The following is a 25,877-nucleotide window of genomic DNA, read 5'->3' as shown; positions in this document are numbered from 1 at the left end:
ACAAAGATAAAAGATATTATCTGCAATGAAATAACAGTTGGACTGACAATCTACTTCTCCGGAACAACAATGGAGTGGCATCTTCTAAAGTACTATGAGAAATGTCCTAGATTTTTATACCTAGCTAAAGTATCGTGTAAGAATGAGGGGGTGTTTGTTCCAGTTATCGCTATTATCACTATCAGACCCTGAATGAAGGAAGAACTGAGGGATATTGTTTAAAAAAGTGAAATTGAACCTAGAAAAAAAGAATAAGATACAAGAGGAAATTATGAGCAAAGAATCTGTTAAACATGAAGGGACATCTAAAGAAGCACTGATTGTGTCAAGCTATAATAATAACACCAGATTTGGTGATATTCAAAAAAGGTACAAGGGTCAGTGAAGTAGTGAGGAGAGAAGTAACATTTTAAAAAGCAGCAATAGTAGAAAGCATAAAATAAGATGGTTAATGGAAATCCAAATACACCAGCACCACAACTGAAAATAAAATAAACGAAAAGAGGATATAAAACTTCCTAGTAAGAAGACAGGAGAGTTTAGGTTACATTAAAATAACAAGAATGAGGGATGCCTGGGTGGCTCAGTCAGTTAAGTGCCTGCCTTTGGCTCAGGGCATGATCCCAGGGTCTTGGGATCAAGCCCCATGTTGAGCTCCCTGCTCAGCAGAAAGCCTGCCTCTCCTTCTCCTACTCCCCCTGCTTGTGTTTCCTCACTCACTATATCTCTCTCTGTCAAATAAATAAAATCTTTAAAAAAAAACCAACAAAAACCCACAAGGTACAAATTTAAAACAATGCCTGTGTTCAAATAAATGATTTAAATACAAAAAAAAAAGGAAATTCTGATATATGCTTCAACACAGATTAATAGTAAAGCCATTATGCTAAGCGAAATAAGCCAGTCACAAAAAGACAAATACTGTATGACTCCATTTACATGAGGTACTTGGAGTAGTAAGAATCACAGAGACAGAAAGTAGAATAGTGGTGGCCAGGGTTGGGAAAGAGGAGGACCGAATGGGAAGTTATTACTTAATGGGTATAGAGTTTCAGTTTTGCAAGAGAAAAAGAGTTCTGGAGACAGACCCTGTGATTGATTGCATCAAAGTGTGAATGTACCTAATGCCATTGAAGTGTGTACTGAAAAATGAGTAGGACAGTCAGTATCATTTTATGTGTGTTTACCACAATTTTTTTTAAAGATTTTATTTATTTATTTGACAGACAGAGATCATAAGTAGGCAGAGAGGAAGGAAGACAGAGAGACACAGGGAAGCAGGGTCCCTGCTGAGCAGAGAGCCCGATTCAGGGCTCAATCCCAGGACCCTGGGATCATGACCCAAGCTGAAGGCAGAGGCTTTAACCCACTGAGCCACGCAGGTGCCCCTGTTTACCACAATTTTTAAAATGGAGGAAAAAACCTTATACATGAATTTGGGGGAGGGGAAGCGGAGGACAAATGAGAGAGAGAATCTTTTTTTTTTTTTTTAAAGATTTATTTATTTGACAGAGAGAAATCACAAGTAGACAGAGAGGCAGCCAGAGAGAGAGAGAGAGAGAGGGAAGCAAGCTCCCTGCTGAGCAGAGAGCTCGATGCGGGACCCGATCCCAGGACCCTGAGATCATGACCCGAGCCGAAGGCAGCGGCTTAATCCACTGAGCCACCCAGGCGCCCCTGAGAGAGAGAATCTTAAGCAGGCCCCACACCAGCACAGAACTTGATCTCATGACCCCAAAATCATAACCTGAACTGAAATCAAGGGTCAGTTGCCTAACCGACTGATCTACACAGGCCCCTGCATGACTGTTTATAGCAGCTTTATCCATAATTGCCTAAGACTAGACACTTCCCTGGTGCATGGATAAATGCACTGTAGCAGTACCCTTCAACAACTGACAGGAACAGTCTCCTGATACATCCAACCACACAGATGGATCTCTAAGGGATGATGTTAAGTGAAAGAAGCCAGACATGGAAGGCGAAGTACTCCTAGAATGGTCACAGTTACATGAACTTTGGAAAAATCAAAACTATTGGATTTGAAAAAAGGGCAGTGGCTATCAGGGCTAGGGGCTCAGGGAGAGTTCACCTACAAAGGAGCACAAGAATTCTGGAGGGAGGACGCTGTTCCTTAGTTTGTGGTGGTTCCATGGTTCTCCACTTTCCTGAAAGCTCTTAGACCTGGAAGAGTGGCCTTTACTGTATATGACTTATACCTTGATAAATCTGACCTTTAAAAATAATAATAATAGGGGCACCTGGGTGGCTCAGTGGGTTAAAGCCTCTGCCTTTGGCTCAGGTCATGATCCCGTTGTTCTGGGATCGAGCCCCACATCGGGCTCTTTGCTCAGCAGGGAGCCTGCTTCCCTCTCTCTCTCTGCCTCTCTGCCTACTTGTGATCTCTGTCTGTCCAATAAATAAATAAAATTTTTTAAAAAATAATAAAACCCAATTATGTGCTTCTTTCATGTAATACATCTGAAACAAAACTACACAGACCAGTTGAGTATGAAAAAATATGTCAAGCAAATACCTAAAAAAAAAGTGAGGTACTTATATATTAATGTCAGATTTTAAGGCATAAGGCATTATTTTAAAATGGCAAGTCATTACATAAAAGGAACAGTTCACTAGAAAGATTCAATATTTCTAAAATCTAATTGCAAAGTTTCAAAATATATAGAGGAAACTTGATAGAATTACACAAAGTGATTGACAAGTTCACCACCACTGCAGAAAAATTTAATACAGCTTTCTTAGCTGTAGATAAGCAATTCTACATATTTACTACTTTATGTCTTCTTCAACTTCCCTTAGTAGTTGAAGAAGACATAAAGTAGTAAATATGTAGAATATTTGCATAACATAATTAACAAACTTAATTCAACAAGTATATACATAATCCTGCACCAATCAAAGAACACATTCTTTTGGAACATAAAAGGATCATCTAGGAGGTTACAAACAAATCTCCCAAATTTCTAAATTAGAAATCAATTTAGTTACAAAAGATAACTTTAGAAATCCTAAACATCTGGAAATTTTGAACATGCTCTACAGGTTAAGAAAGAATTCAATGGCAATTAGAAAATCCATAGAACTAAGTGAAAATGAAAATACCATAATTGGTGTAGCTAAGATGACATTTAGAGGAAAATGTATAGCCTTAAAAGCATACATATCGAATGATACAAATTTTGAGTAATCAATGCTGGAGAAGATGAAAACAAATGATCTTACTATTTTCCAACATATACAGTGAAATGAAAGGAACAGTCAATTGTTTCTCTAGATGCTTACCGCTCACCCTTTAATCAGAGGGTAGTTGGGCCATAAGGAAGAAGAAGAACTTATGTACAAACGTTTAGCTTCTGTAAGGAAGCATCACTGATTAAATGCTCACATAATTGAAGTTATCAAAAGACAGTTAAAGATAAGTAGTGGTTTCCACATTGTCCATATTCTATTGCTCATGAACACACACATAGACTGGCCTTCTTGGACTACGGACCTGCCTTTATAGACCTCCTCCATGAAGTCCTATTGTACTCATTTGGGAGGATCTGTTGAAACCATTCAGCAACTACCAACCACCTACCCTGTATAAGCTTCTGCGGGCAAATCCAAGTTGAACCAAGCCAAGATGAACCAAGCGGGCAAATCCAAGTTAAACCAAGCCAAGATGAACCAACCAACCTCCAAGATGTGGTTTGGGGGCAGGTCTAGGCAGTGGGGTGGAACGCTCAGAGCTAAGGTGGGCAGAATAAACATGATATGCCTGGGGAGGGGTGTTAATGAAGGTTTTGTAAGCAGGGAAATGACAAACAATACCACAACTCCAGGGAAATGGTATCCGTGAGACACTTACCTTCCTGCGTCCTGAAGTCATCCTCAGCAAAGATGTTAAAGTCGCCACAGAGCCCACAGGTCTTGTTGAAGTATCTGTCTGATAAGAGGACTTGAAAGTTGCCACTGCCATCAATTTTGGCCACAAAGCCATAGGCCTCACTGGACAGCTTGTAGTAGCCAGCCTCGGTCTCCAGGTACAGCCCGTTGGAGGCATAGGGCATGGAGATGCTGGAGGGACAGGGATGAGTTTGGGAAGTGTGAGTCTTGTGTGTTTCCTGGGTGTCTCTCCCACCTTTCAACCCCAACTCCTTGGTCCAGTGTTGGGACCTTGGTGCAAAGTCACTAAGGGTCTAGACCAGGAGTCAGAACACAGAGCTCTCACCCAGCCCTGCCTCTTGCTTTCCCTGGGCACATTTACTTCCTCTCTCTGGGCCCCAGCTCCCTCAGCTGAAAAAACAAGGAGGTTGCAAGAGAGATCCCCAGGGTCCTTTTTTCTTTTTTTTTAAGATTGTATTTATTTATTGGGAGGGAGTGCAGTGTGAGAGAAAGAGAGATCACAAGCAGGGGTAGCAGTAGGCAGAGGGAGAAGCAGGCTCCCCTCGGAGTAGGGAGCCTGATGTGGGGCTCAGTCCCAGGACCCCAGGATCATGCCCTGAGCAAAACGCAGACACTTTATTGCCTGAGCCACCCAGGCACCAGCACCCTAAACCCCGCCACCCGTCCCAGCGTCCTGTCCTTTTTAACTCAGACATTGCAGACATTCTGGGCTTCAGACTTACCTTTGGGTCCCCTGCAGCACAGTACCATTGACAAACAAATGGATGTCGAAAAATTCTCCGAGATACACAGAGAGGCTCACTCTTTTACCATTTTGGAAGCCCCCTGAAAGAGAAAAGAGTCAGTATCATGGATTATTACCAAAAAAAGTTAGGATATTTATTTCTAATCATCTTATGTACATCAGAAAATCTCATCTCCATGGAAAACTTTCCCCACCATGTAAGGACTTAAATGGGCAATAAAATCTTCCCCAAAATACCATTTACTCACTCATTTTCTATTCATCTAAAAATATTTATTGAATGCCTTCTGGATATATAGCCCGCCAATAGTTTCTTCTTCTCAAAAGAAAACCATAAAAGCATGACCCCTTCTGGTGCTTACGATCTTTTTTTTTTTTTTTTTTTTTTTTAGATTTTACCCATCTATTTGACAGAGAGAGAGGGAGTGTACAAGCAGGGGGAATGGCAGGCAGTGGGAGAAGCTGACTCCCCACAGAGCAGGAGCCCCGATGAAGGGCTTGATCTCAGGACCCTGGATCATGACCTGAGCCGAAGCAGACACTTAGCCAACTGAGCCAACCAGGTGTCCCTGGGAGCTTATCATCTAAGTAAAAGAAGCAGGAAGTAATTGACTATACTGTAAGGAGGCAAATAAAAGCCACATTGTGAGTTATCTGTAACAGATACCCTAGGATAGAGTTATATAAATTGTTCTCTTAGGACAACCCAAATCAGAATCCCTGGGCTCTTTGTTTTAAATGGAGACTCATGGGATGCTGGGGCAGCTCAGTGGGAGTCGGAACATGGAGCTCTCATCCAGCCCTGCCTCTTGCTTTCGGCTGCCTCTTGTCTGCCTTTGGCTCAACTCATGATCCCAAGGTCCTGGGATTGAGTTCCGCATCAGGCTCCCTGCTCAGCAGGGAGTCTGCTTCTCTCCCTCCCTCTGCTGCTCCCCCTGCTTGGGATCTCCCTGTCTCTGACAAATAAATAAATAATCTTAAAAAAAGAGAGAGAGATTCATGAGTTCTGTCTAAGTTTACTGAATGTGATGCTCTGGGAGACATTTAGAACTCCTGCTGGCAAAGTGCCTCACTCCTCGTGGGAATCTCAGGAAGGAGGCGATAAATGATCGATACTGCCACGAGAGATGTGTGACTAGGCGAACACATGAGACAAGGGTTCCGTTGTGAGGGGTCAACCCAGAGGACAGGGTGGGGGCAGTGACCTGAGAACAGGAGAACAAGCAGGAGCCCCACTGACCCCAGCACCATGGAGACTAATCCCACCACAAGGCCCTGAGAACTGGCGGTCTTCGAAGATTACCAACTGGCCACGGAGGTGAAGGAGCCAGAAGGGACAACGTGGAGGCTGAGTCTCCAGCCTTGGAGACTGGGAAGTTGCTGAAAATAGGAATGAGAAAGGGCAGCAGTGCACATAGAGATGGAAGATGCTGGAGAAAAGGGGGTCGAAGATGGGGTTCAGTGTCTGAGGGAACCTACAGAAATAGGGCAAAGGACCCAGGCGAAGAAGTTAACCTTGGAAATGAGGAAACAGTCCCTCTCCTAGAAGAGTGCGGCCTCCAGCCGCTCAGCAAAAGAAGAGGCAAGAATGTGTGTGGAACTGAGGTGCCTGGGTGGCTCAGTTGGTTAAGCAGCTGCCTTCAGCTCTAGTCATGATCCCAGCGTCCTTGGATCAAGTCCCGTGTAGGGCCTTTGCTCAGCAGGGAGTCTGCTTCTCCCTCTACACTACCTCCCTCACCTGCTCCTGCTCTTGCTCTTGCTCTCTGTCTCTCAAATAAATTAATAAAACCTTAAAAAAAAAAAAAAAAGAATGTCTGTGGAACTAAGTGCAGGAGACCTGAAGGTTTGCTAGCATGAGGTACTGCTGCCATGGTTTGGGCCACTGACCTCAGAGAGGAGGAGTTCCCAGCTGAGGCCTGAGCTGGACGGAGCCGCTGGAGGACAGCGATGAGCTGTGGCGCGCGTGCGCACACACACCCACACGCACCAACCAGAAAATACAGTCGCTTCCGGTGAGATTTCAGTGAGGGGGTCACAGGGAAATAACTGGCCCATTCTAAGACTAGATTCCTAGATGATCCATTGTTAGCAGCTCAGGGGCCCCCAGGAAAAGCCCCCAGACCAGCCGCAGCCCACAAACCACAGTCTGCAGAGCTCCAGACCGACACAGTCAGGAGGAAAATGAGATGCTAGCCACATTAAAGGGGTTTTTGTCCTGTTTGCCTGAGGAGATTGCCTGCTCTGCATTTTCACTTAGAACAGTATTGCAGCAAGCAAATCTTTATAAACAGTTAAGCAAACCTTCTGACAGCAAGAAATTAGGCAAAGAAAAATAAACACAACCGCAGAGATAGGTGATTGGACAAATAAGAGTTAAATGTTAATGGTAGAATCTGAGTGCTGGGTATATGAGTGTTATTTTCTTTTTTTAAGATTATTTATTTATTTGACAGAAAGAGAGACAGCAAGACCAGCAACACAAGCAGGGGGAGTGGGAGAGTGAGAGGCAGGCTCTCCGCTGAGCAGGGAGCCCAGTACAGAGCTTGATCCCAGGACCTGGGGATCATGACCCCAGTGGAAGTGAGACACATAACGACTGAGCCACCCAGGTGCCCCTCGCTGTCTTATTCTTTTAACATTTCTAAATAGTTGGACATTTCTGCAGTAAAATCTTGAAAAAACAAGCAAATGGAACAGCCTGGTGACCACCTCCCATTGGCAATCCCTCCCCAGAGCCTTCCGTGCCCCTGGGCCTTTGCAGCTCCCTTCCTGGGCCTGTTCTGGAGTTAGCCCACCCAGTCACAGCTCCATTCACCACATGCCTGTGGGAAAGGGTGGATGATGACCCCAAGAAGCCGGGGGCTCTGGGTCCTGTATGACCACAGAAACTGTGCGACTTTCCTTGCCATCATGCCCAGTGTCACAGAGCAGATAGATGGGTGGTCTTGCCTCTGCCTCACTGAGTAATTCGACCAGCATGTTGCCCCTGAGCCAAAGGCATCTCGTTCCTGGAAAGGACAGGAATCCCTGAGTGCCTCTCCCTGTAGAATCTCCCGCCCTCTCATGGGGATTCAAAAGGGCTCCGGAGAACAAGGCTGCCAGGGAGCGTGTTGCTGGAGGGCTGGTAGGCATTGGGAAGGCAGGGAACACCTGCTGAGCGGAGAGAGTGGTGAGGCAGTGAGTGCCCTGTCAGGGGAGGTGGAGCTGGCTGCCCAGGGCCTTCACTTGTCCGGGGACCCAGGGAGAGTGGGGATTGGGACACTCAGTGAGGCTGAACTTCGAGGAGTCTGTGGGATTTCTGACACTGAACATCTGAGGAGCAGATCACTCCACACCCAAAGCAGGGGTGGGGGGCAGCAAGGAGATTTTTGAAAGTGTGTCCTGAAGACTTCAGTACAGAAAAACAAACTATGGGGGCACCCGGCTGGCTCAGTCATGACTCTTGATCTCAAAGTTGTGGGTTCAAGCCCCATGTTGGGTGTAGAGTTTACTTAAGAATAAAAATCTTAAAAAGGGAGAGAGAGAGAGAGAAAGAAAAACACCATCTTGGGGATGGTCTAAACAGGTGGCTTTAAGATGTTTTTGCCCAAAAGCAGAGTAAAAACACAGTTGACTTCATGAGGCTATATACACACACTCACACACTTCCTGTCACTTACCCTTCCCATGTGCCATGCACTCTGACACCTTCTAAGGTTTTCTGTTCTCTTCCATATAATTTCTTTAAATGCTGGTTACACCCATTACTTTTAAATCCATACGTTATGACTTGGTTTGAAAAACACTGATCTAGACTGACTCCACTTCATAGGTAGAGAAGACGATGCCTGAGTTTACAACATGGTTTGTCCACACCAGCAATACTGACATTTGGGATCAAGCCCTTCCTTTTTTTTTTTTTTTTTAAGATCTTTTTATTTATTTGAGGAGGAGAGAGAGACTGAGCATGAGCAATGCAAAGAGGGGTAGAAGGAGAGGGAGAAATAGACTCCCCGCTGCATGGGAAGCCCCATGTGGGGCTCGATCCCAGAACCCTGGGATCATGACCTGAGCCAAAGGCAGACGCTTAACCCACTGAACCACTCAGCTGTCCCCAGACACTTCTTTGTCGTGGGGGCCTTCTAGCGTATCCTAGGGTAGTTAGCAGGACCCCTGACCCCCCACCCCCTCGATGCCAGTAGTATCCATCCCCAAGTTGTGACAATCCAAAATGTCTCCAGATACTGCCAAATGTCCCCTGGGAGACAATCACCCAGGTTGAGAATCACTGGTTTATGCTGTTAACGTTAGGCAGAGCCCATCCACAGGTTTTCTGACTCCAAGGCTAAATCGCCTTTCCAAACACAAAGCTGCCTAACGGGACATCTCGGCACTCTGGATTCACATAACCACTCAGCACTCTGGATTCACATAACTCCCAATTAGCCCTATCTTTACCTGCTTCCTTCCCTCCCTGCAGAACTCAGGGGAGAATCCCAATGCGCAGCTATGAGGAAGATGAGCCGTTAAAAATTGCCAGTGAGCCCAGGGGGGACTCCCACACTCCACAGACGCACAGCGGGGCCAACTTCCTATGGCCACGGGGAGAAGATGGGCTGGGCCTCCCCTGCAAGGGGCCAGAGCAAACCAGGGACGTCCTCCCCCATGGCTCTGTCTCTCACCTGGCCTCTTGAACTCCATGACCGAGGCGGCTCTGTGAGGGAACAAGGGCCTCCCGCCCCATGTTGGAGCGGGAAGTCTGCTGGGGAGCAAGCTGGCAACTGGAATCCGTCAGATCGGGGTGCTTTCCTGGACCTTAGAATGTGAAACTCACTAGTATGCATTTCTAACAGACACCCACCTCCACTCCTGTGATTCTCATGCAGGTGATCGTCTTCCAAACCCTGAGGAATGGGGGTCCAGTCTAATAGCGCCATTTACTGATATGGAAACTAAGGCTCACCCGGGGTTAAATGACTCAGTACAGGGTGGGTTGTCAGTCTACGGCTCTCTCTGGGCAGGCATGGGAACCGGATCCCTCAGCCTGCCGGAAGAAGAGCAGTCTCTCTGAGCAGGGGTCTCCTGGACTCCAGGGGACTCGCTCCCTCGTCGCTGTGCCAGTGGGCCAGGAGCCCCATAGCTCCAGCCTGCTGGACCGGCCTGACCAAGAGCCAGGATTGAGGACAGGGTCCCCTGCCCTTTGCACCAGGTGGTCCTTTACGCTCAGACATAAACACTTTACCCAGGATATGAACAAGGTCCACAGGCACTCGAGAGGAATGGGAATTTGTGGTTTGGAAGCAAGGAAACAGGATGTCATTGGAGAACAATGGGGCAGAGGTGTGTGGGAGGGGATACGGGCATGCACGTGGAAACTGGAACTGCCATGTCCAAGCATGCCTGACCCCATGTCTGGGCTCCCGAGGAAGCAGCACTCAGCGGGGTGTCTGCCCCTCCCCCTACTCGTGCAAGGACACTCTCTCAAATAAAGAAATACATTAAATCTTAAAAAAAAAAAAAAAAAAAAAAGTGTGATGAACCAGTACGCTGCTTTAGGCCAATTACCTGTCAGAAAACTGCTCCCTGACAAGTTGTTATAAGAACAAGAACCCAGTGGAGGGTACAGTGTGTGTGTGGGGGGGTGTCCCACTGAAATGCTTTGAAATAGAAAGGCCTAACACAGCCCTGCACTTTCTCCTTGGCCCTTGAAAGCCTGAAAAGGATGGGCAGAAAGGCCAGCCCTTGGGCACAAACCCAAGCGATAGGCTGGGGAGGAGGGACTAATGCTCCCCTGACCTTGACAGAGACGGCCCCCAGGGCCCCGCAGCCCATGGCCCCACCACGTTCGTGCCCAACAAGTGGACACCCTGTGTTAAGGGGCTGCTTTTAACCATGAAGATGGGGGTAATCCTGCATACCTGTCAGTGATTTCTCTCCCTCAATCCTCAGGGTGTCCCCATCTTAAAGATGAGGAAGGGGCAGCGGGGGCACCGGCGCACTTCCCTAAGAACACACCGTGAACAGGGGGGCGCCCAGACAAGCACGCCGCTTTCTAACCACAATTGTGGCTCTTTCTACACTTCCCTTTCATGCTGGGGGCAGAGCCACATCATGCTGGGACATGGAAAACAACCAGCTCCCCAAGTGGATGAGCCCAGGGCTGGATATTGCCAGTGTGGTCAGGGGCTTCCTGGAGGAGGCAACAGTGACAGTCTGAGTCCCCTGCCTGCCTCCGAGGCCAACCCTGAGCGGGGAGGGGTCTGAAGTGGGGTGTCAGTGGGGGACGGGGACTTGTTCAACATGATGCTGGCCTCCCTGAGCCCAGAAGATGCACTCTGTGCTTGGCCCCAAGATTTCTTTACACATGTTTCAAATCCATCTCCAGGGTAAGGAGTCCACAGCCGGGAGTCAAGACAGTAATCCCTGGGTCTCCGTAGGGTCCCCCAACCTGGAACGTCCCCTGAAGCCCAAGACCACATGGCAGAAAGCGTGTCACTCTTTCTTCTTTCAGAATCTTTCTCCCATCACTCCTAAATATCCATTCCGACTGACACCCCGGGGTCATCTTAGGGAGGGGTTCTTGGGCAGGAGGTCTATATAGAACCCCACTATGATTTTTTAAGATGCATACAACTGAGTACACATAGAAAGATCAGTGGATGGTTTCAATGTCAATTTCATAATTGGGATAGTTGTGGATAGTTTTGTACAATGTTACTAATAGAGGGAAACTGGGTAAAGGGGTACACAGATTAGTATTTATTCTTTTTTTTTTTTTTTTTTACAACTGCATGTGAATCAATAATTAGCTTAAAATAAAAAGTTGGATTTAAAAAAAAAAATCTTGGATATTCTCTCTGGTAACTTTTAGGTTTCTTATGGAAATACAAGAGGCCACTATGGGTTTTTTCATTGAGAAGCAAGACAAAAAAGAGAGAAATGGGTTTTGCCTTGTGATGAGAACCCTTAACCCTTAACCCTGCTCTCTTAGCAACTGTCAAGCATACCCTATAGCAGTGTTAGCTAGAGTCACCGAGTCGTACAGCCCATCTTTAGGACTTCTCTGTCGTACACATGGAAGTTTGTACTTTGTGACCACCTGCCTCCAATACCCCCTCTCCCTACCACCTGCCTCTGATACCGCACATCTGATCTCTTTTCTAAGAGTTTGGGTTTGTTTTTGGCTTTTTTTTTTCTTTTTGTTTTTAGACTCCACGTGGAAGTGAGATCATCCAGTATTTGTCCCTCTCTGTCGGACTTACTTCATTTAGCAGGACGCCCCCAAGGTCCTTCCATGTTGCTGTCAATGCACTGTGCTTTTTCAGGTAGAGAAATCCACTTAAAATAAACATTGGGGCTGCCTGAGGGAGGAGGTCCTCAGCCTTCAGCCTCCGGGGGAAGGAAGGTCAGGGGTACTTTTTCTCTGCAACTACTCTCCCAAGTCTCTCCACAGCTGCTGCTTCTGGAGCAAGAGGGGTCCCCAAGTTCAATGTTCAGAATGGCTTCCTCCATTTGCCAGGTGTCTGGGGATGTCTGTGGTCCTTGTCAACCCCTGCCTTTTTATTGAGGCCAAGACCCCCCTACTCCCTCCTTTTTCCCTTCCTGGACTGTTTTGGCTAAGTAGCAATTCCCTCTTCATCCTTCCAGCTGCACAATACGTCTACACTAGCTCCTCAGTGCTGCTGAATCAGGACACAAACTCCCCCCCTCAGGATGTCAGCCTCACCCCATGACCAGCCTTACCACCTATGACTCCCCAGTTCCATGCTTCTCAAAGTTTGATCCCCAAACCAGCAGCCGCAGCAGCACCTGGGAACTTGGGAAATGAGCCTTGCAGGGCCCCCTCCAGAGGCACAGATCCAGAAACACTGACGATGGAACCCAGCAAACTGTTTCTAAGCAGCCTTCCCAGCGATCCTGAGGTAGTTGTTCGAGAACAACTGTGCCGGCCACACTGACCTAACCACTAGGCAGCACTGAGGGAACATACATGCCTTTCAGCCTCTTCCCTGTGCCCAGGCTGTCCCCACTGCATGCAGCCCCCTGCCCGTCCTCTTGGTCCTCTCTGCCCAACTGGAACCTCTCCCCCAAGTCTCCTCACAGGCCATGCTTTTCACAAAATCAGCTCTTTGGTACAACAGAGCACTGTGCTATGTGAATCCGCACCCCACCCCCACCTTCAGTGTTGCCGGAGACCCCAGTGAGCCGCACACCAGGGGACAAAGATGAGAGAGACACGGTCCTTGCCCTTAGGGAGGGGGGGGGCTCACAGGGGAGAAGGGAAGGTGGTGGCCCAGAGAAACTCAGCCCACTGAAGTCGCACTGAGACAGGCTTTCCAGCAGAGGCAGGGTGGGCAGGAAGGCGGCAGGAGCCTCCCAGTTAGGACGGCTGTCAGCCCACGCAGCTCCCAGACCATCTTGCCCTGCACTGAGCACCAAGGGCTGCATCCAGCCTGGAAGACTGGTGGAGTGACTGCCCCAAGGGCCCCAGGGCCTGCATCTCGGGAAGGGTCTGGGTGTTGACCAAATCTCTCCTTGACCAAACCTGAATCAGGCTTCTCTCAAGTAAGCCCCTACCTCAGGCTCTGTCCTTGGTCTGATTAGTTCAGTTCGGCAAGAATCTTGTGGGGTCAGTTAATCGAAAATCCCCCATCCTCAATATCTGACCTGCTCCTCACACCCCTCCCTCAATGTCTTATCACCCAGCCTGCCTTAACCAGAACCCTGTCAAGTGGGCTTAGCCAGATGTTATCCCTGATGTGCTCCCCATGGTAATTTTCCATCCCCTCATCCCCACCCAGCTCTTTGGCTGTGAATCCCCACTTGGCCTTATGATACTTGGTGTGAAGCCCCACGTCTCTCCTCTACTGCAACCCCTCCCCAACCCATGGCAGTGGTCCCTCTTGAATAAAGCCTTCCTAACTATCTTTACCAAATGTCATGAAATCTGTGCTTTAACAGTGTGGGTCTGTCCATTGCTATGCCATCTCCCCGAGGCTATGGACCCCGTCTCTGCGAGTTTTATAACGTTCTCGCTCACCCATCGCACACACCTGATTCATTCTTAGGGTCGCCAAACCACAAGCTCCCATTACTGCCTCCAACCCCACTCCCCCCACCTCCCCCAACCCCTGGCCCAGAGAGCTCCCTCTCTAGTGCAGAGGAACGTTCTGCATCCTGACAAAGCCAGGATCTAAATGCAGCTCGACCTTTTGTTAACCATCAACCCTTGGCAGGATCATACCACCTCCCTGGGCTCGGCTCTTCATGTGTGAAACAGGGGTGACTGCACCCGGATGCACATCTCAGAGCTGCTGTGGGGTGCAGACCTAACAGGGGCCAAGTACCAGCACTCCTCCAGGAGCATGTGAGGGGCTCAACATCAGCCAGGTACCCTGAATTCCTCTGTGAACATAGCAACGGCCCCTTCCGTATGCCAGGAGCACTGGGTATTACAGAGCATCTCCTGGCTCACTTCTCCTGACGTTTTGGAGCTCCCAGAGTGCTGCCTGGACCCAGAGCAATGCAGAAAACCACTGGAAAAGCAGGAAGACTCTCTCCACCCCACCAGGCTCCCAAGAGAGAGAGAGACATAGCTAAGGGAAGATCTTGGTCATGGAAAGGCCATTGCCATCCACGCTTCGGCAGGAATCTGCAAAATTCAGGCACCGACATAAGACTATCCCCGCAATCCCCCACCCCGCACTGAGGTTGAGCTTAACTAGCATCTGAACTGAACCCCTCCCTTCAGTGCCCCAGACTCACCGATAAGCGAGAAGGAGTGTTTCTGGCAATCTCCAGCCAGGAGGTAACTACAATCTCCTGCAAAACTGTACATGCTCTCATCAAAGGTGCTGATGAAGTCGTCTCCAAAGAGGCTGCATCGGGCCAGCGGGGACCTGCCGACAGTCCCTTTCATGCAAAGTGTCCCTGGAGGGAGAGACCGCAGGTGAGCAAACTGGGACCATCAGCCCAAAGCACTTCAGCCTCGTGGAAATGAAGCTGTGCCTGATAAAAATTAGGGAAGCACATTCCTTCCTAAACAAGACTCAGGTTGTTGCGTTTGGCCCTCAAGAATGACCCAGGACTCACAGCAATGCTCGAGGAACAGCTTTTCAGGATATCTGTTTGTTTGAATGATGTTTCCTCACTGATTTAAAATGTAATGCATGCTTATCAGAGAAAATTTGGAGAATACAGAAGAAAAATACAAACAGGGTAAAATCACCTGTAACCAACATTCAACAGTAATTAGAGTCAAGGTTTTAGTTTTATCTTTCAGTTGTATTTCACAACATTTATACAATTAGAGATTTTTTTACGAATTTGTGATCATCCTATACAAACTGTTTATAACATGTCTATTTCTTCAGGTATTATAAAGAATTTACCATACCATTGTGTATACTTGCAAAACATGATTTATAGTGACCATATTTTGCATCTGAATGTATAGAGTATAAGCCCCTACTATTAGGTTCTTAGCATTTTTTAATTTTTAACATATAAGTAGATTGTAATGAGCACCTTTATGCATTAATCTACTGGTATATTTTGAACAGTGTACATTAAAACAAATTAGCCTGTGTGTCCAACACACAGAATCTATGAAGACTTAGCTCCTCTAGGATCATATGCTAACTCCCAGGAGACCCTCCTGCCACCTTTCCAGTGTGTGTGTGTGTGTGTGTGTGTGTGTGTGTCTGTGTCTGTGTGTCTGTGTGGTCAGATGGGACAGTAGGAAATTTCTAGTTGCCTGGGTCCACTGGCACAGGACCCACCTAGAAGGAAGCTGTAGAGGGTACGAAAAATGTCCATTTCTCCCCCAGACTACACTGTGAGCAGCAGGCTGAATGCTGCTGGCCTGAGTGATCTAAGTGAGGACAAGTCAAGGTCAGAAAATGGTCCCTCTTGCCATTCCCAGACTCGGTATCTCAGCAAGGGAAGAAAGACAGTGTAATCCAATGAAAGAGGTCTCCTGGGACCTAGGAGACCCGACCTCTGATCTCTGCTTTATGTGACTTTGGAGCATTTATTTTTCCTCTCTGACCATCAGTCCCTTTGTCTGTACTCTGAGAGGTTCAACTAGATGACCTCTGCAGTCTCTACCCAATTCTTGAGTTCCTTCTTCCCCATCCTGCAACCCCACTGCAGAGGACTGTCCTGTGTGGCCCTTGTGCTTCTTAACTGTCCAATCAGACTGACACTTGCAGCCACCTGCTCCTTGAGGAATACAGGTAAGCGGCTCAGGGCTCGGAAGAAGCTTCGCCAGAGGAATGAACCAGTGACTCTGGCAGGCCCAACACATGCCTAACACGGGCCTGGGCACACAGGTGAGCTCCAAACACACCTGCTGATTCCTCAACGAGAGTTTTTCCAAATGACACTGAGACAGGAGTAAAGAATGGAAGCAGTTTGAGACCTACCTGGCAAGGTGAGGGCCAGAGCCAGCAGCACTCTCGCAAGTCTGGCAGGAATCATCTGCAGAGAGGCAGGAGAAATCATCACCGATCACTGGCCTCACAGATAGCCACTGGTATGCACTACAGTCCATGTGCGAAGTGGGAAAAACATTTTTTTTAAGCAAGAGAAAAGATTGATCTTCACTGGCCCCTGTTTGCCTTGAACATGGAGCACTGGTCCCCCCTAAAAAAGCTCTCAGCCAAGCCCAGGCCCAAGAGTAGCAATCACTGTGAGCCAGACCCCAGGTGCCCTTCTCCAAACAGCCGTCCCGAGCCCAGGCAGAGGACGAAAGCTCTGCCGCTGGTCCATATGCCCCCAGGACTGCCTGGCCTCTCGTTACCCCACACTTCTGCACCAGCCGGCAGTTAACACACACCTAATCCCCCCTGCCTCTCCATCCTTCCACACCCAAAAGCATCCTGGGGAGAAAGAACTATTAAATGCTTCTGTTCCTACCACAGGCCCCAGATGTCGAGAATGCTCGACAACCACATTTGCTGGTCCATCTCCAGCATGATGCCCTGAGCACCTGGCAGGGTGCCAGCCCCCAGGAGCTACTCAGGCAATGAGCTGATGAATGGACAGCAGTCCAATAGCCCCAGATCCGGGCAAGGCCCCCCATAGTGTGCCTCCCCGCAGAGAGAGAGACCATTGACTCTGGCCACAGAGAGCACCCCAAACCCTCATAGCCCCTCTCCTCTTGAAAACCTTATTAAGTAGATACAGAATCTATCACCAGAGATTTGCTGGGGGTGACACCTTTCCTGCCCAGTGCCTCATCCAACCCAGGAGAGACAAGCCCAATCTGTCATGCATATGCGGGAGGGACACTTCGACGTCTAGAGCCACATCTTGGTCTCAGAGCAGGTGACCCTCTACAAGCTCCCAACACTCAGGTACATCAAGCTGCTCCCAGAACACAGCCAGAGGTAAGTGCAAAACTCACTCCAGGCTTGCCTCGTCGTATGTTACATGCAGTAAAGTCGGACGTGAACAGAGGCGGCCACAGGACTCCCTAGCGACAATGGAGGGCAGGCCATTGGATGGTCCCTGGCTTTGAGTCACCCTCCCAGTAAGCCCTTCTAGCCCCGGAACAGAGGACCTCCCCTCTCCCAGGGGCTGGGACCAGTCCTGATCTTCCTCCCTGAACTGATCCAGCCCTGCCCCCCAAAGACCAGACCTTTTCCTGCAAGCAGGGGTGCAGTTATCCCCAGGTCCGTTGGGAAGCTCAGCGTCGCACAACAGGTGCTGCCCGCCTAGGCCATACTCCCGGGCAGCCAAGGCCGAAGGGACTGCTGCAGCTCTGGGCTGTCTTGCTGCTAAGTGACCCAGGGGCTGCACTCCCACAGCCAGGGGGAGATAAAGGCCAAGTTGTGACGTCCACCAACCCCCCTCCCTTCCCACCACAATAGCAGAGAGCTGCCCCAGCAGGGGATTGGCCTCCTGTTAATTACCACAAGGGAACAATGAGCGGAAATGGTATTAGAAATACCTCCAAGCCGATAAGGCTTGGAGGAGTTTGGTGGGAGACCTCGGACAGCTGCCATAATGAGCTGCCTTGCGATCCCCACGCCCCCCTCGCCCCAACCCTGGTCCTCCCTGCACGGAGGGCTCCACACAGACGTGATGACCGGGAATGCTGGCTGTCCCCCAGCAGGCTGGTCCAGGCCAGGGAAGAGTCCAGACCTGATGAACACAGCCTCTGGATCCGGTGGCCAAGGACAGACTCCGGGGAAGTTTGGAAAAACACCTCGACCTGAGCCAAATCAGCCACTGTGTTTGGAGAAAGAAGAGAACGGATGCTTCCTGTCCACGTTAAGGTATGAATGATGTAGTCCTGGCCTGGACAAAAACAGGCCCTTGAGTCGGGGCTAGCATTCACAGACTAGTTAGATGAAGGGCCTGCTCCTGAGCCCAGGCCTTTGTAAAATGATGGCCGGGGCCCTTTCATTCTTGTCCTCCCCCCAGAGACTCTTCCTCCCACTGCTGGGACTGACATGTCCCTGACCTCATACACCACACACACACATACACACACACACACTCAACACACAACACATACCCCATGTGCACATACACAGCATACACACATGTATCCCACACAACACACACCCCACATGCACATACACACACAATATATACCACATACACACATAGCACATACACACACCACACATGCACACCACCTACACAACACACACAACACATATACCACACACATACCCACATATCACATACACACCACATATACTATCCATACCACACACACTACCACATGCACATAAATGCACCATAGACACACATCACACACCTGACACAACACACATTCCACATGCACATACACATAACCTAACACATACCACACATACACCACATATACTACACATGCACGCATACCATATACACATACAACATACACATACACCATATACACACACACCACATACACACACAATATACAGATATACCCCACATGCACATACAACATATACACATATACACATATCACATATGCACACATACACGCACCAGACAAGCACACACCATATGCACATACACATCATACACGCCACATATATACACTCATACCACATACATACACACCATGCATGTACACCATATACATATGTATAGCACATGCATATACAAAGCAACACACAACACAGATACACACCACATATGCATAACAGACACACACCATACACATGCACACTATACACACACCATACACATCATATCACACACAAACATACACATACTACAAACCATATAACACCACACTACACACACATATACCACACATACACAACACATGCACATATCACACACACAGCACATATACAGCATACACATACTACACCATACAGACCACACACACCACATACATTACCATACGCACACATCCCACATATACCACACATACACATACCCCACACATGCTACATACATACCACACCCGCATCCACCACACACACCCCACATACCACACACACCCCACATATACTACCCACACCATACAAATACCCACATAATACCACACACCACCATGTGTACATATACACACATACCACATACATGCAATACACACACCACACACATCACACATGCATGTATGTACCATATACACACCACACACACATACCTCAATCCTTCCTCCCATTTCGAAGAGCCAAATTCTCCACATCATCTGCTAAACCTATCCCTGCTAAAACAGGTAGCTGATAAAAACAGGAGGAAGGTGACACACTATGGGATTCCAGGCACCATCATGGGCAGACACAGACACATGTAGATAAGGAAGCCCACCTCACTGCTTCTCACGTATGATTCCCACTTGCCCTAAGACTCTGGGAGACCATTCTGCCCCCAACCTCCCCACTCCCCACACACATGCCTCATGCTCTACCACTCCTTCTACCACCCAGAAGAGGAGGTTGAATGTTCCTGAGGAAGAAAATGGTAGTAGAGGCAATAATTCATAGGATAGAGTAGAAAAGGTACTGAAAGAGTTCCACTTCCAGCTTGCTTTTTTTTTTTAACCAAATAACCTGAAAATCTGCCCACTATGAAATATCTTTAAATGCCATGTTAAGTATTACAAATACTTTTTAAACGCACAGTTGACATGGGAGGAAAATAATGGATATCTCCAAGGATCAAGGATTCCCAGAGCAGGAAGTAATGCCAGCCTACAGGTTTAGTGAGTTGGGTACCTTTTCGTCTTGAGGCTGAGCTCTGCAAGAATATGAAACAAGGCCTGGGCCTGACCCAGGCAGAGAGCTGGACAAGACCTTACATAAGGTTGATATGTGAAGGGAAACCTTCCAAAAGGTGGACTAGGAAAAATTCCAGCCACCAACATAGAAGAAAAGGAGCTTGTCTATCTCCATCAGTTTTGTTGATGGGAAAATGAAGCCTTTCTTTAGAATTTGTAGCCACGGGTCCACACTCAGGCAGGTTTCAGGTTCAAATGGACATTGACACATGGTCCAGGAACTGCCAAGTTGAGAAGAGGACACAGAGGTTAGTCTTAGGTTAGTACCTGGGGCCCCTAGTAGAAACAAATAATTGAAATCTATCTAAAAAGATAAACTTTCTTCCCCTGGCCCATATGATATCCAGAGATAAAGCTCTCTCAAGCAGCAATTCAAAATCACAAATGTTAAAACATTTGAGAAAACAATCCACCATGTGCAAGAATAGTCAGTCACAACCCAAAGCAGGATTAGAGTCCCCCCCCCAAGAACTTCAGATAATAAAATCATCAGGTAGAAATGGAAAAAAATCCAAGTGTTAAAAAATATGGTAAGTGAAAGATCAGAAATTGAAAACATAGAGGAATAAGACATGATGAGAAGAGAACAGGAAGACTTGAAAAAGAACTTTAAGAAAGGAGAATACATAATAAATTCATTGAAAAAATCCAAATACAAACAGCAGACATTTCTGAAGAAAAAAAACTGCTGGAAAACAGAACCAAGGAAATTCTCCAAAGAGACAAGGAGATGAAAAAATGAGAGCTGGGCTAAGAAACATAATAGAATGAGACAATCCAAAGAAAAATGGCACACAATCCAGCAACGTTCAAGAGAAAGACCTAAAACATAAAAAACACAGAGATTGCAAGGAAAAAAAGCAAAAGTCAAGAGCAACCAAGAGAAAACTGGCTATACTAGCATCAGACAAAATAGATCTAAGATAAAAATTTTACACATAAAGAGGATAAAAAGTTGGTAATAAGTTGAGCACACCAGGAAGAAATAATTATAGATTCATGGGCACTTCATAATATAAGCTCCAAATGTATTTTTTTAATTACTGAATTATAAGGCAAAGTGAAAAAGCTTCAGGTAAAAGTAAACAACATTCACTTATGGAAAACATGCAACCGAAAATATCTTAGTAAAGGGCGCCTGAGTGGCGCAGTCCAGTAAGCCTCCAACTCTTGGTTTCAGCTCAAGTCATGATCTCAGGGTCACGAGATCAAGCCCAGCATTGGGATCCATGTTCAGTGTGGAGTCGGCACGATATTCTCTCTCTCTCTCTCTCTTTTTCTGCCCCTCTCACCCGTTCTCTCTCTCTCTAAAATAACAAACTTTAAAAAAAAAAAAAAAACTTAGTAATCTGCTAAAAGAAGGGGATGTTCTTGACCTAGGAAAGAGAGGAAACTTCACAATCATGATAAATTATAAGCCACTTTTCCTTTAACAACCGGCAGACAAAGATGGCATGTATCATCCCTGCTAGTCAACATTGGATCAGACATTAAGGCTGGTACAATAAAAGAGCACAAGGCTATACGTGACTTTGAAGGGAAAAAGCAAAAATAGTTATTATTTGAAGATGTGACTGCCTGCATTGAAAAATTCCAAGAATTCAGCAGCTTGCTAAAATAAGATGAATTTTCAAAACCTATTCTGTTCCTATGTAATTATAAAATGTAATCTTTAAAATGACTCTACCAATAAAACAAATACTGTAAGGCACTTAAGAACGAATTCCGACTTGGAGGAGAAGGAATTCCAGGGGTGCCTGGCTACTTGGTGGAGTATGAGATTTTTATGCAATTCTTGATCCTAAAGTTGTGAGTTCAGATCCCATGTTGGGTATAGAGATTACTAAAAATAAATAAATAAACTTTAAAAATTGAAAGGAAACAAAAGTAAAAAATGCCATAAAAAAAAGAGAGAGATTGCTATTTAAAAAAAAAAGAAAGAAAGAAAAGAGGCGCCTGAGTGGCTCAGTCTTTAGATATCCAATTCTCGATTTCATGAACTCATGAACTTAGAACTGTGGGATCAGGCCTCTCTCAGGCTCCACTCCTCAGTGTGGGGTCTGCTGGAGATTGTCTCCCTCTCCCTCTGCCCCTACCACAACTCATGCTCACATGACTGCACTCTGTCTCTCCCTCTCTCTCAAATAAATAAATAAAATCTTTTTTTTTTTTAGATTTTATTTATTTATTTATTTATTTAAGCTTTTTTTTTTTTTTTAAGATTTTATTTATTTATTTGACAGAGAGAGATCACAAGTAGGCAGAGAGGCAGGCAGAGAAGAGAGAAGGAAGCAGGCTCCCTGCCGGGCAGAGAGCCCAATGTGGGGCTCGATCCCAGGAGCCTGAGATCATGACCTGAGCTGAAGGCAGAGGCTTTATCCCACTGAGCCACCCAGGTGCCCCCATAAAAAAATAAAATTTAAAAAAAAAAAAAAAGTAAGCTCATAGATACAGAGAACAGATTGATGGTAGCCAGGGGCAAGAGACAGGGTGGGTAAAATGGGTGAAAGGGGTCAAAAGATACAAACTTCCAGTTATAAAATCAATCCCTCACAGGATATAATGTACAACATGGTGATATTAGTTAAGAATACTATACTGGGGGCTCCTGGGTGGCTCAGTGGGTTAAGCCTCTGCCTTCGGCTCAGGTCATGATCTCAGGCTCCTGGGATCGAGCCCCATATCGGGTTCTCTGCTCAGCGGAGAGCCTGCTTCTCCTTCTCTCTCTGCCTGCCTCTCTGCCTACTGTGATCTCTCTCTGTGTCAAATAAATAAATAAGATCTTTAAAAAAAAAAAAAAAGAATACTATACTGGATATCTGAAAGTTGGTGAGAGGGTAGATCTTCCAAGTTCTCATCACCAGAAAAAAAAATTATAACTATGGATGGTGTCGGATGTTAACTAGACTTACTGTGGTGATCATTTCACAACATATACAAGTATCAAATCATTACACTGTGTGCCTGGAACTAACATGATTTTAAATAATTTTTTAAAGATTGTATTTATTTATTTGACAGACAGACATCACAAGTAGGCAGAGAGGCAGGCAGAGAGAGAGAGGAGGAAGCAGGCTCCCCGCTGAGCAGAGAGCCCCATGTGGGGCTTGATCCCATGACCCGAGCCAAGGGCAGAGGCTTTAACCCACTGAGCCACCCAGGTGCCCTGGAACTAATATAATTTTATATATCAATTATATCTCAAGTCTATTAAAGTTAAAAAAAAAAAAAAAGGACAAACAACCCAAGGGCACTCAGTAAGTAATACAGAAAAACAATTCACAGAAAAGGAAGAAACCCATTTGGCTAGTAAACATATGAAAAACCATTCAACCCCACTGGTCATCAGGAAAATTCAAAATAATACCACAGTTAGTTATCTACCCATCAGATTGGCAAGGATGTGGGGCTACTGGAACTCCCATTTGCTGTGGTTAGGACAAATGGTGTATCACTTTGGAGCAAAATGTGGAAATAGCTATTATATTTAAAGATATTCTTTCCCATGACCCAGCAATTATAGTCTTAGACATATCTCCTGGAGAAACTTTCATCCACGTGCACAAAACAACTTGCACAGAAGGCTTCCTTGCCTCAGTGAACGTGGTCACAAAAATGTGTAAACAACCTAAATATACTTCAACAGCATGAATAAATAAATTGTGTACATTCATTCAATGAGATGCCAAACAGCAGTTAAAAAATTATCAGAACGCCTGGGTGGCTCAGTAACTTAAGCCACTGACTCTTGATCTCACCTCTGGTCTTGATCTCAGGGTCGTGAGTTCAAGCCCTGTATTGGGGGTCCACGCTGGGTGTGGAGCCTACTTTAAAAAATATATATTACATGTACTACATGTACCAACATAGATAAATCCCCAAAATAATAGTGAGCGGGAAATAAAAGCAAGTATCTCTACAGTGTGACAGTCTTTATGTAAAGTTAAAGACCGTGTAAAATAAAACCATATACTATTGCTTACAAATACGTTTAGTTGCCAGTAAAGTACGCATACACATGCTCGGTGTGATAACCAGTAAATTCAGGGCAGTGGCTGCCTTTAGGGAGGAATGAGGAAGATGAGATCCAAAGAGCAGTACACAAAGGGATACTCCCCTTTTATATGTTTTATTTATCTAATCATTTCAAAAATATGAAGCAAACACGGAAACAGGTTCAGATGGGACCGAGCTGACTGCATTATCTATGTATCTAATCTACTAGAATATCCTCTCTGGTTTTTTGTATGTTTGAAATTTTCATTGAAAAGATAAAGGCCCCCCACCCACCAAAAAAAAAGAAAGAAAGAAAGAAAGGCCTGAATCCAGGGAGCTTGGCATGTGGCTTTGCCCTTACCAGCAGCAGAGTGACTAGCGTCCCTGCACACCCGTTTTTGCATACATGGCCTATTGCCTTCAAACAAATTCCTAGCAGTAAAAAAAAAAAAAAAAAAATCACTGAGTCAAAGGCACAAAAATTTTTAAGACTTTCATATATTCTGCCAAGAATTATACCAATTTATGCTTCCAAAACATTTTATGATCATTAGAAACTGAATGACTGTGTCCCCCAAAATTCATGTGTTGAAGTCCTTCCCCTTCGATGGGATGGTATTAGGAGGTGGGCTTTTCACAAGTAATTAGGGTTAGATGAGGTCGTGTGGCTGGGGCCCGTGATGGCGTTAGTGCCCTTAGGAGAAGAGAAAGAGGCACAGAGTTTTCTCTCTCTCTGTCACATGAGGACACAGGGAGAAGACAACGGTCTGCAAGGGAGGAAGCAGACCCTTACCAAAATCTGAATCTGCTGGCAGCCTGATCTTGAACTTCCAGCCTCCAGAACTGTGAGAAATAAATGTCTGTTGGTAAGACCACCCAGTCTGGTATTTTGTTATAGTGAAACACCATTAAAAAGTCAGCTGCCTGGAGCACTTGGGTCACCCAGCCGGTCAAGCATCTGACTCTTAATTTTAGCTCAGGTCATGATCTCAGGGTTGTGTGATCCAGCCCTGTATTGGGCTTTGTGCTCAGCAGGGAGTCTGCTTGGGGATTCTCTCTCTCTCCCCCTCTCTCTCTCCCTCTGTCCCTCCCCAACCCACGCTCACTCTCGCATGCTCCCTCCCTCTCTCATTCAAATAAATAAATAAATAAATAAATAAATAATAGCATCTTTTTTTTTTTAATAGTCAGTAGCCCGAGCTAAGACAATTCTTCTTTATTATTTGGTAATTTGACTGGCAAAAGACTGGTATAAGATTATTGTTTTGAAATGATTCCTTTAATTACGGAGAAAGAGTTTCTAAAATTCTCCATTTGTGGGACGCCTGGGTGGCTCAGTGGGTTAAAGCCTCTGCCTTCAGCTCAGGTCATGATCTCAGGGTCCTGGGATCGAGCCCCACATCAGGCTCTCTGCTCAGCTGGGAGCCTGCTTCCCCCCCTCTCTCTGCCTGCCTCTCTGCCTACTTGTGATCTCTCTCTGTCAAATAAATAAATAAATAATCTTTAAATAAAATAAAATAAAATTCTCCATTTGTATTTCTGCCTTTGTGAAATTCTCACTTGTGTTTTTAGCTCATTTTCCACTGAGATGTTTGTCTTCTCTTGCTGATTTATTTAAGCTATTTATAGATAAAGAATATTATTCTTTTTTCCTGACATTAATACGCAAATGTTTTTCTCAGTTCTCCATGTACCTTTAATCTTTACTTATGGTGGGGATTCTTATGTACAAGAGTCTGGGGACTTGTTTCATGTTTTTTCGGTGGGGGAAGGGCACTAGGTAACACAGTCCCAAGGTTAAAGTACAAAACACAGTGTTCGAAAGGATGCACAGCGAAAAGTCAAACCTCCCTGCCTGCCAGGAGGATGACAATTGTCCCACTTTGCTGTGACCTGAGGGACACTTGGGGACGTGGGATTTTCATTACTAAAACTGGGACAGCTCTCAGCAAACTGGGACAGTTGGTTACTCTACCGGTCCCCTAGTTTCCTTCCCAGAGACAATACTGG

At 46.2% G+C, this 25,877-nt stretch overlaps 1 protein-coding gene and 1 long non-coding RNA gene across 2 annotated transcripts in view; one reads left to right on the top strand and one right to left on the bottom strand.

The window, feature by feature from the left end:
• The window catches only part of VWF (von Willebrand factor), a 134,382-nt gene extending 116,952 nt beyond the window's left edge, over positions 1-17,430 (bottom strand). Inside the window, exons 1-5 of the mRNA XM_082742730.1 lie at positions 17,277-17,430; positions 16,060-16,114; positions 14,399-14,563; positions 4,632-4,734; positions 3,872-4,080 (exon numbers count right to left, since the gene is read on the bottom strand). Of these exons, the coding sequence (XP_082598856.1) occupies positions 3,872-4,080; positions 4,632-4,734; positions 14,399-14,563; positions 16,060-16,114 (532 nt within the window). The 5' untranslated portion in view covers positions 17,277-17,430. The remainder of the gene's footprint in view (positions 1-3,871; positions 4,081-4,631; positions 4,735-14,398; positions 14,564-16,059; positions 16,115-17,276) is intronic.
• A 97-nt stretch (positions 17,431-17,527) lies between these two features.
• LOC309870468 lies at positions 17,528-24,742 on the top strand. Its single transcript, XR_014314599.1, has 2 exons — positions 17,528-17,916; positions 24,620-24,742. It is a non-coding gene; the product is annotated as an uncharacterized lncRNA (long non-coding RNA).
• Positions 24,743-25,877: the final 1,135 nt, after the last annotated feature.

The sequence above is a fragment of the Mustela nivalis genome, assembly GCF_964662115.1.
Source record: "Mustela nivalis genome assembly, chromosome: 7".
NCBI classification, from domain to species: domain Eukaryota; kingdom Metazoa; phylum Chordata; class Mammalia; order Carnivora; family Mustelidae; genus Mustela; species Mustela nivalis.
This window is presented reverse-complemented; position numbering and strand designations above follow the sequence as displayed.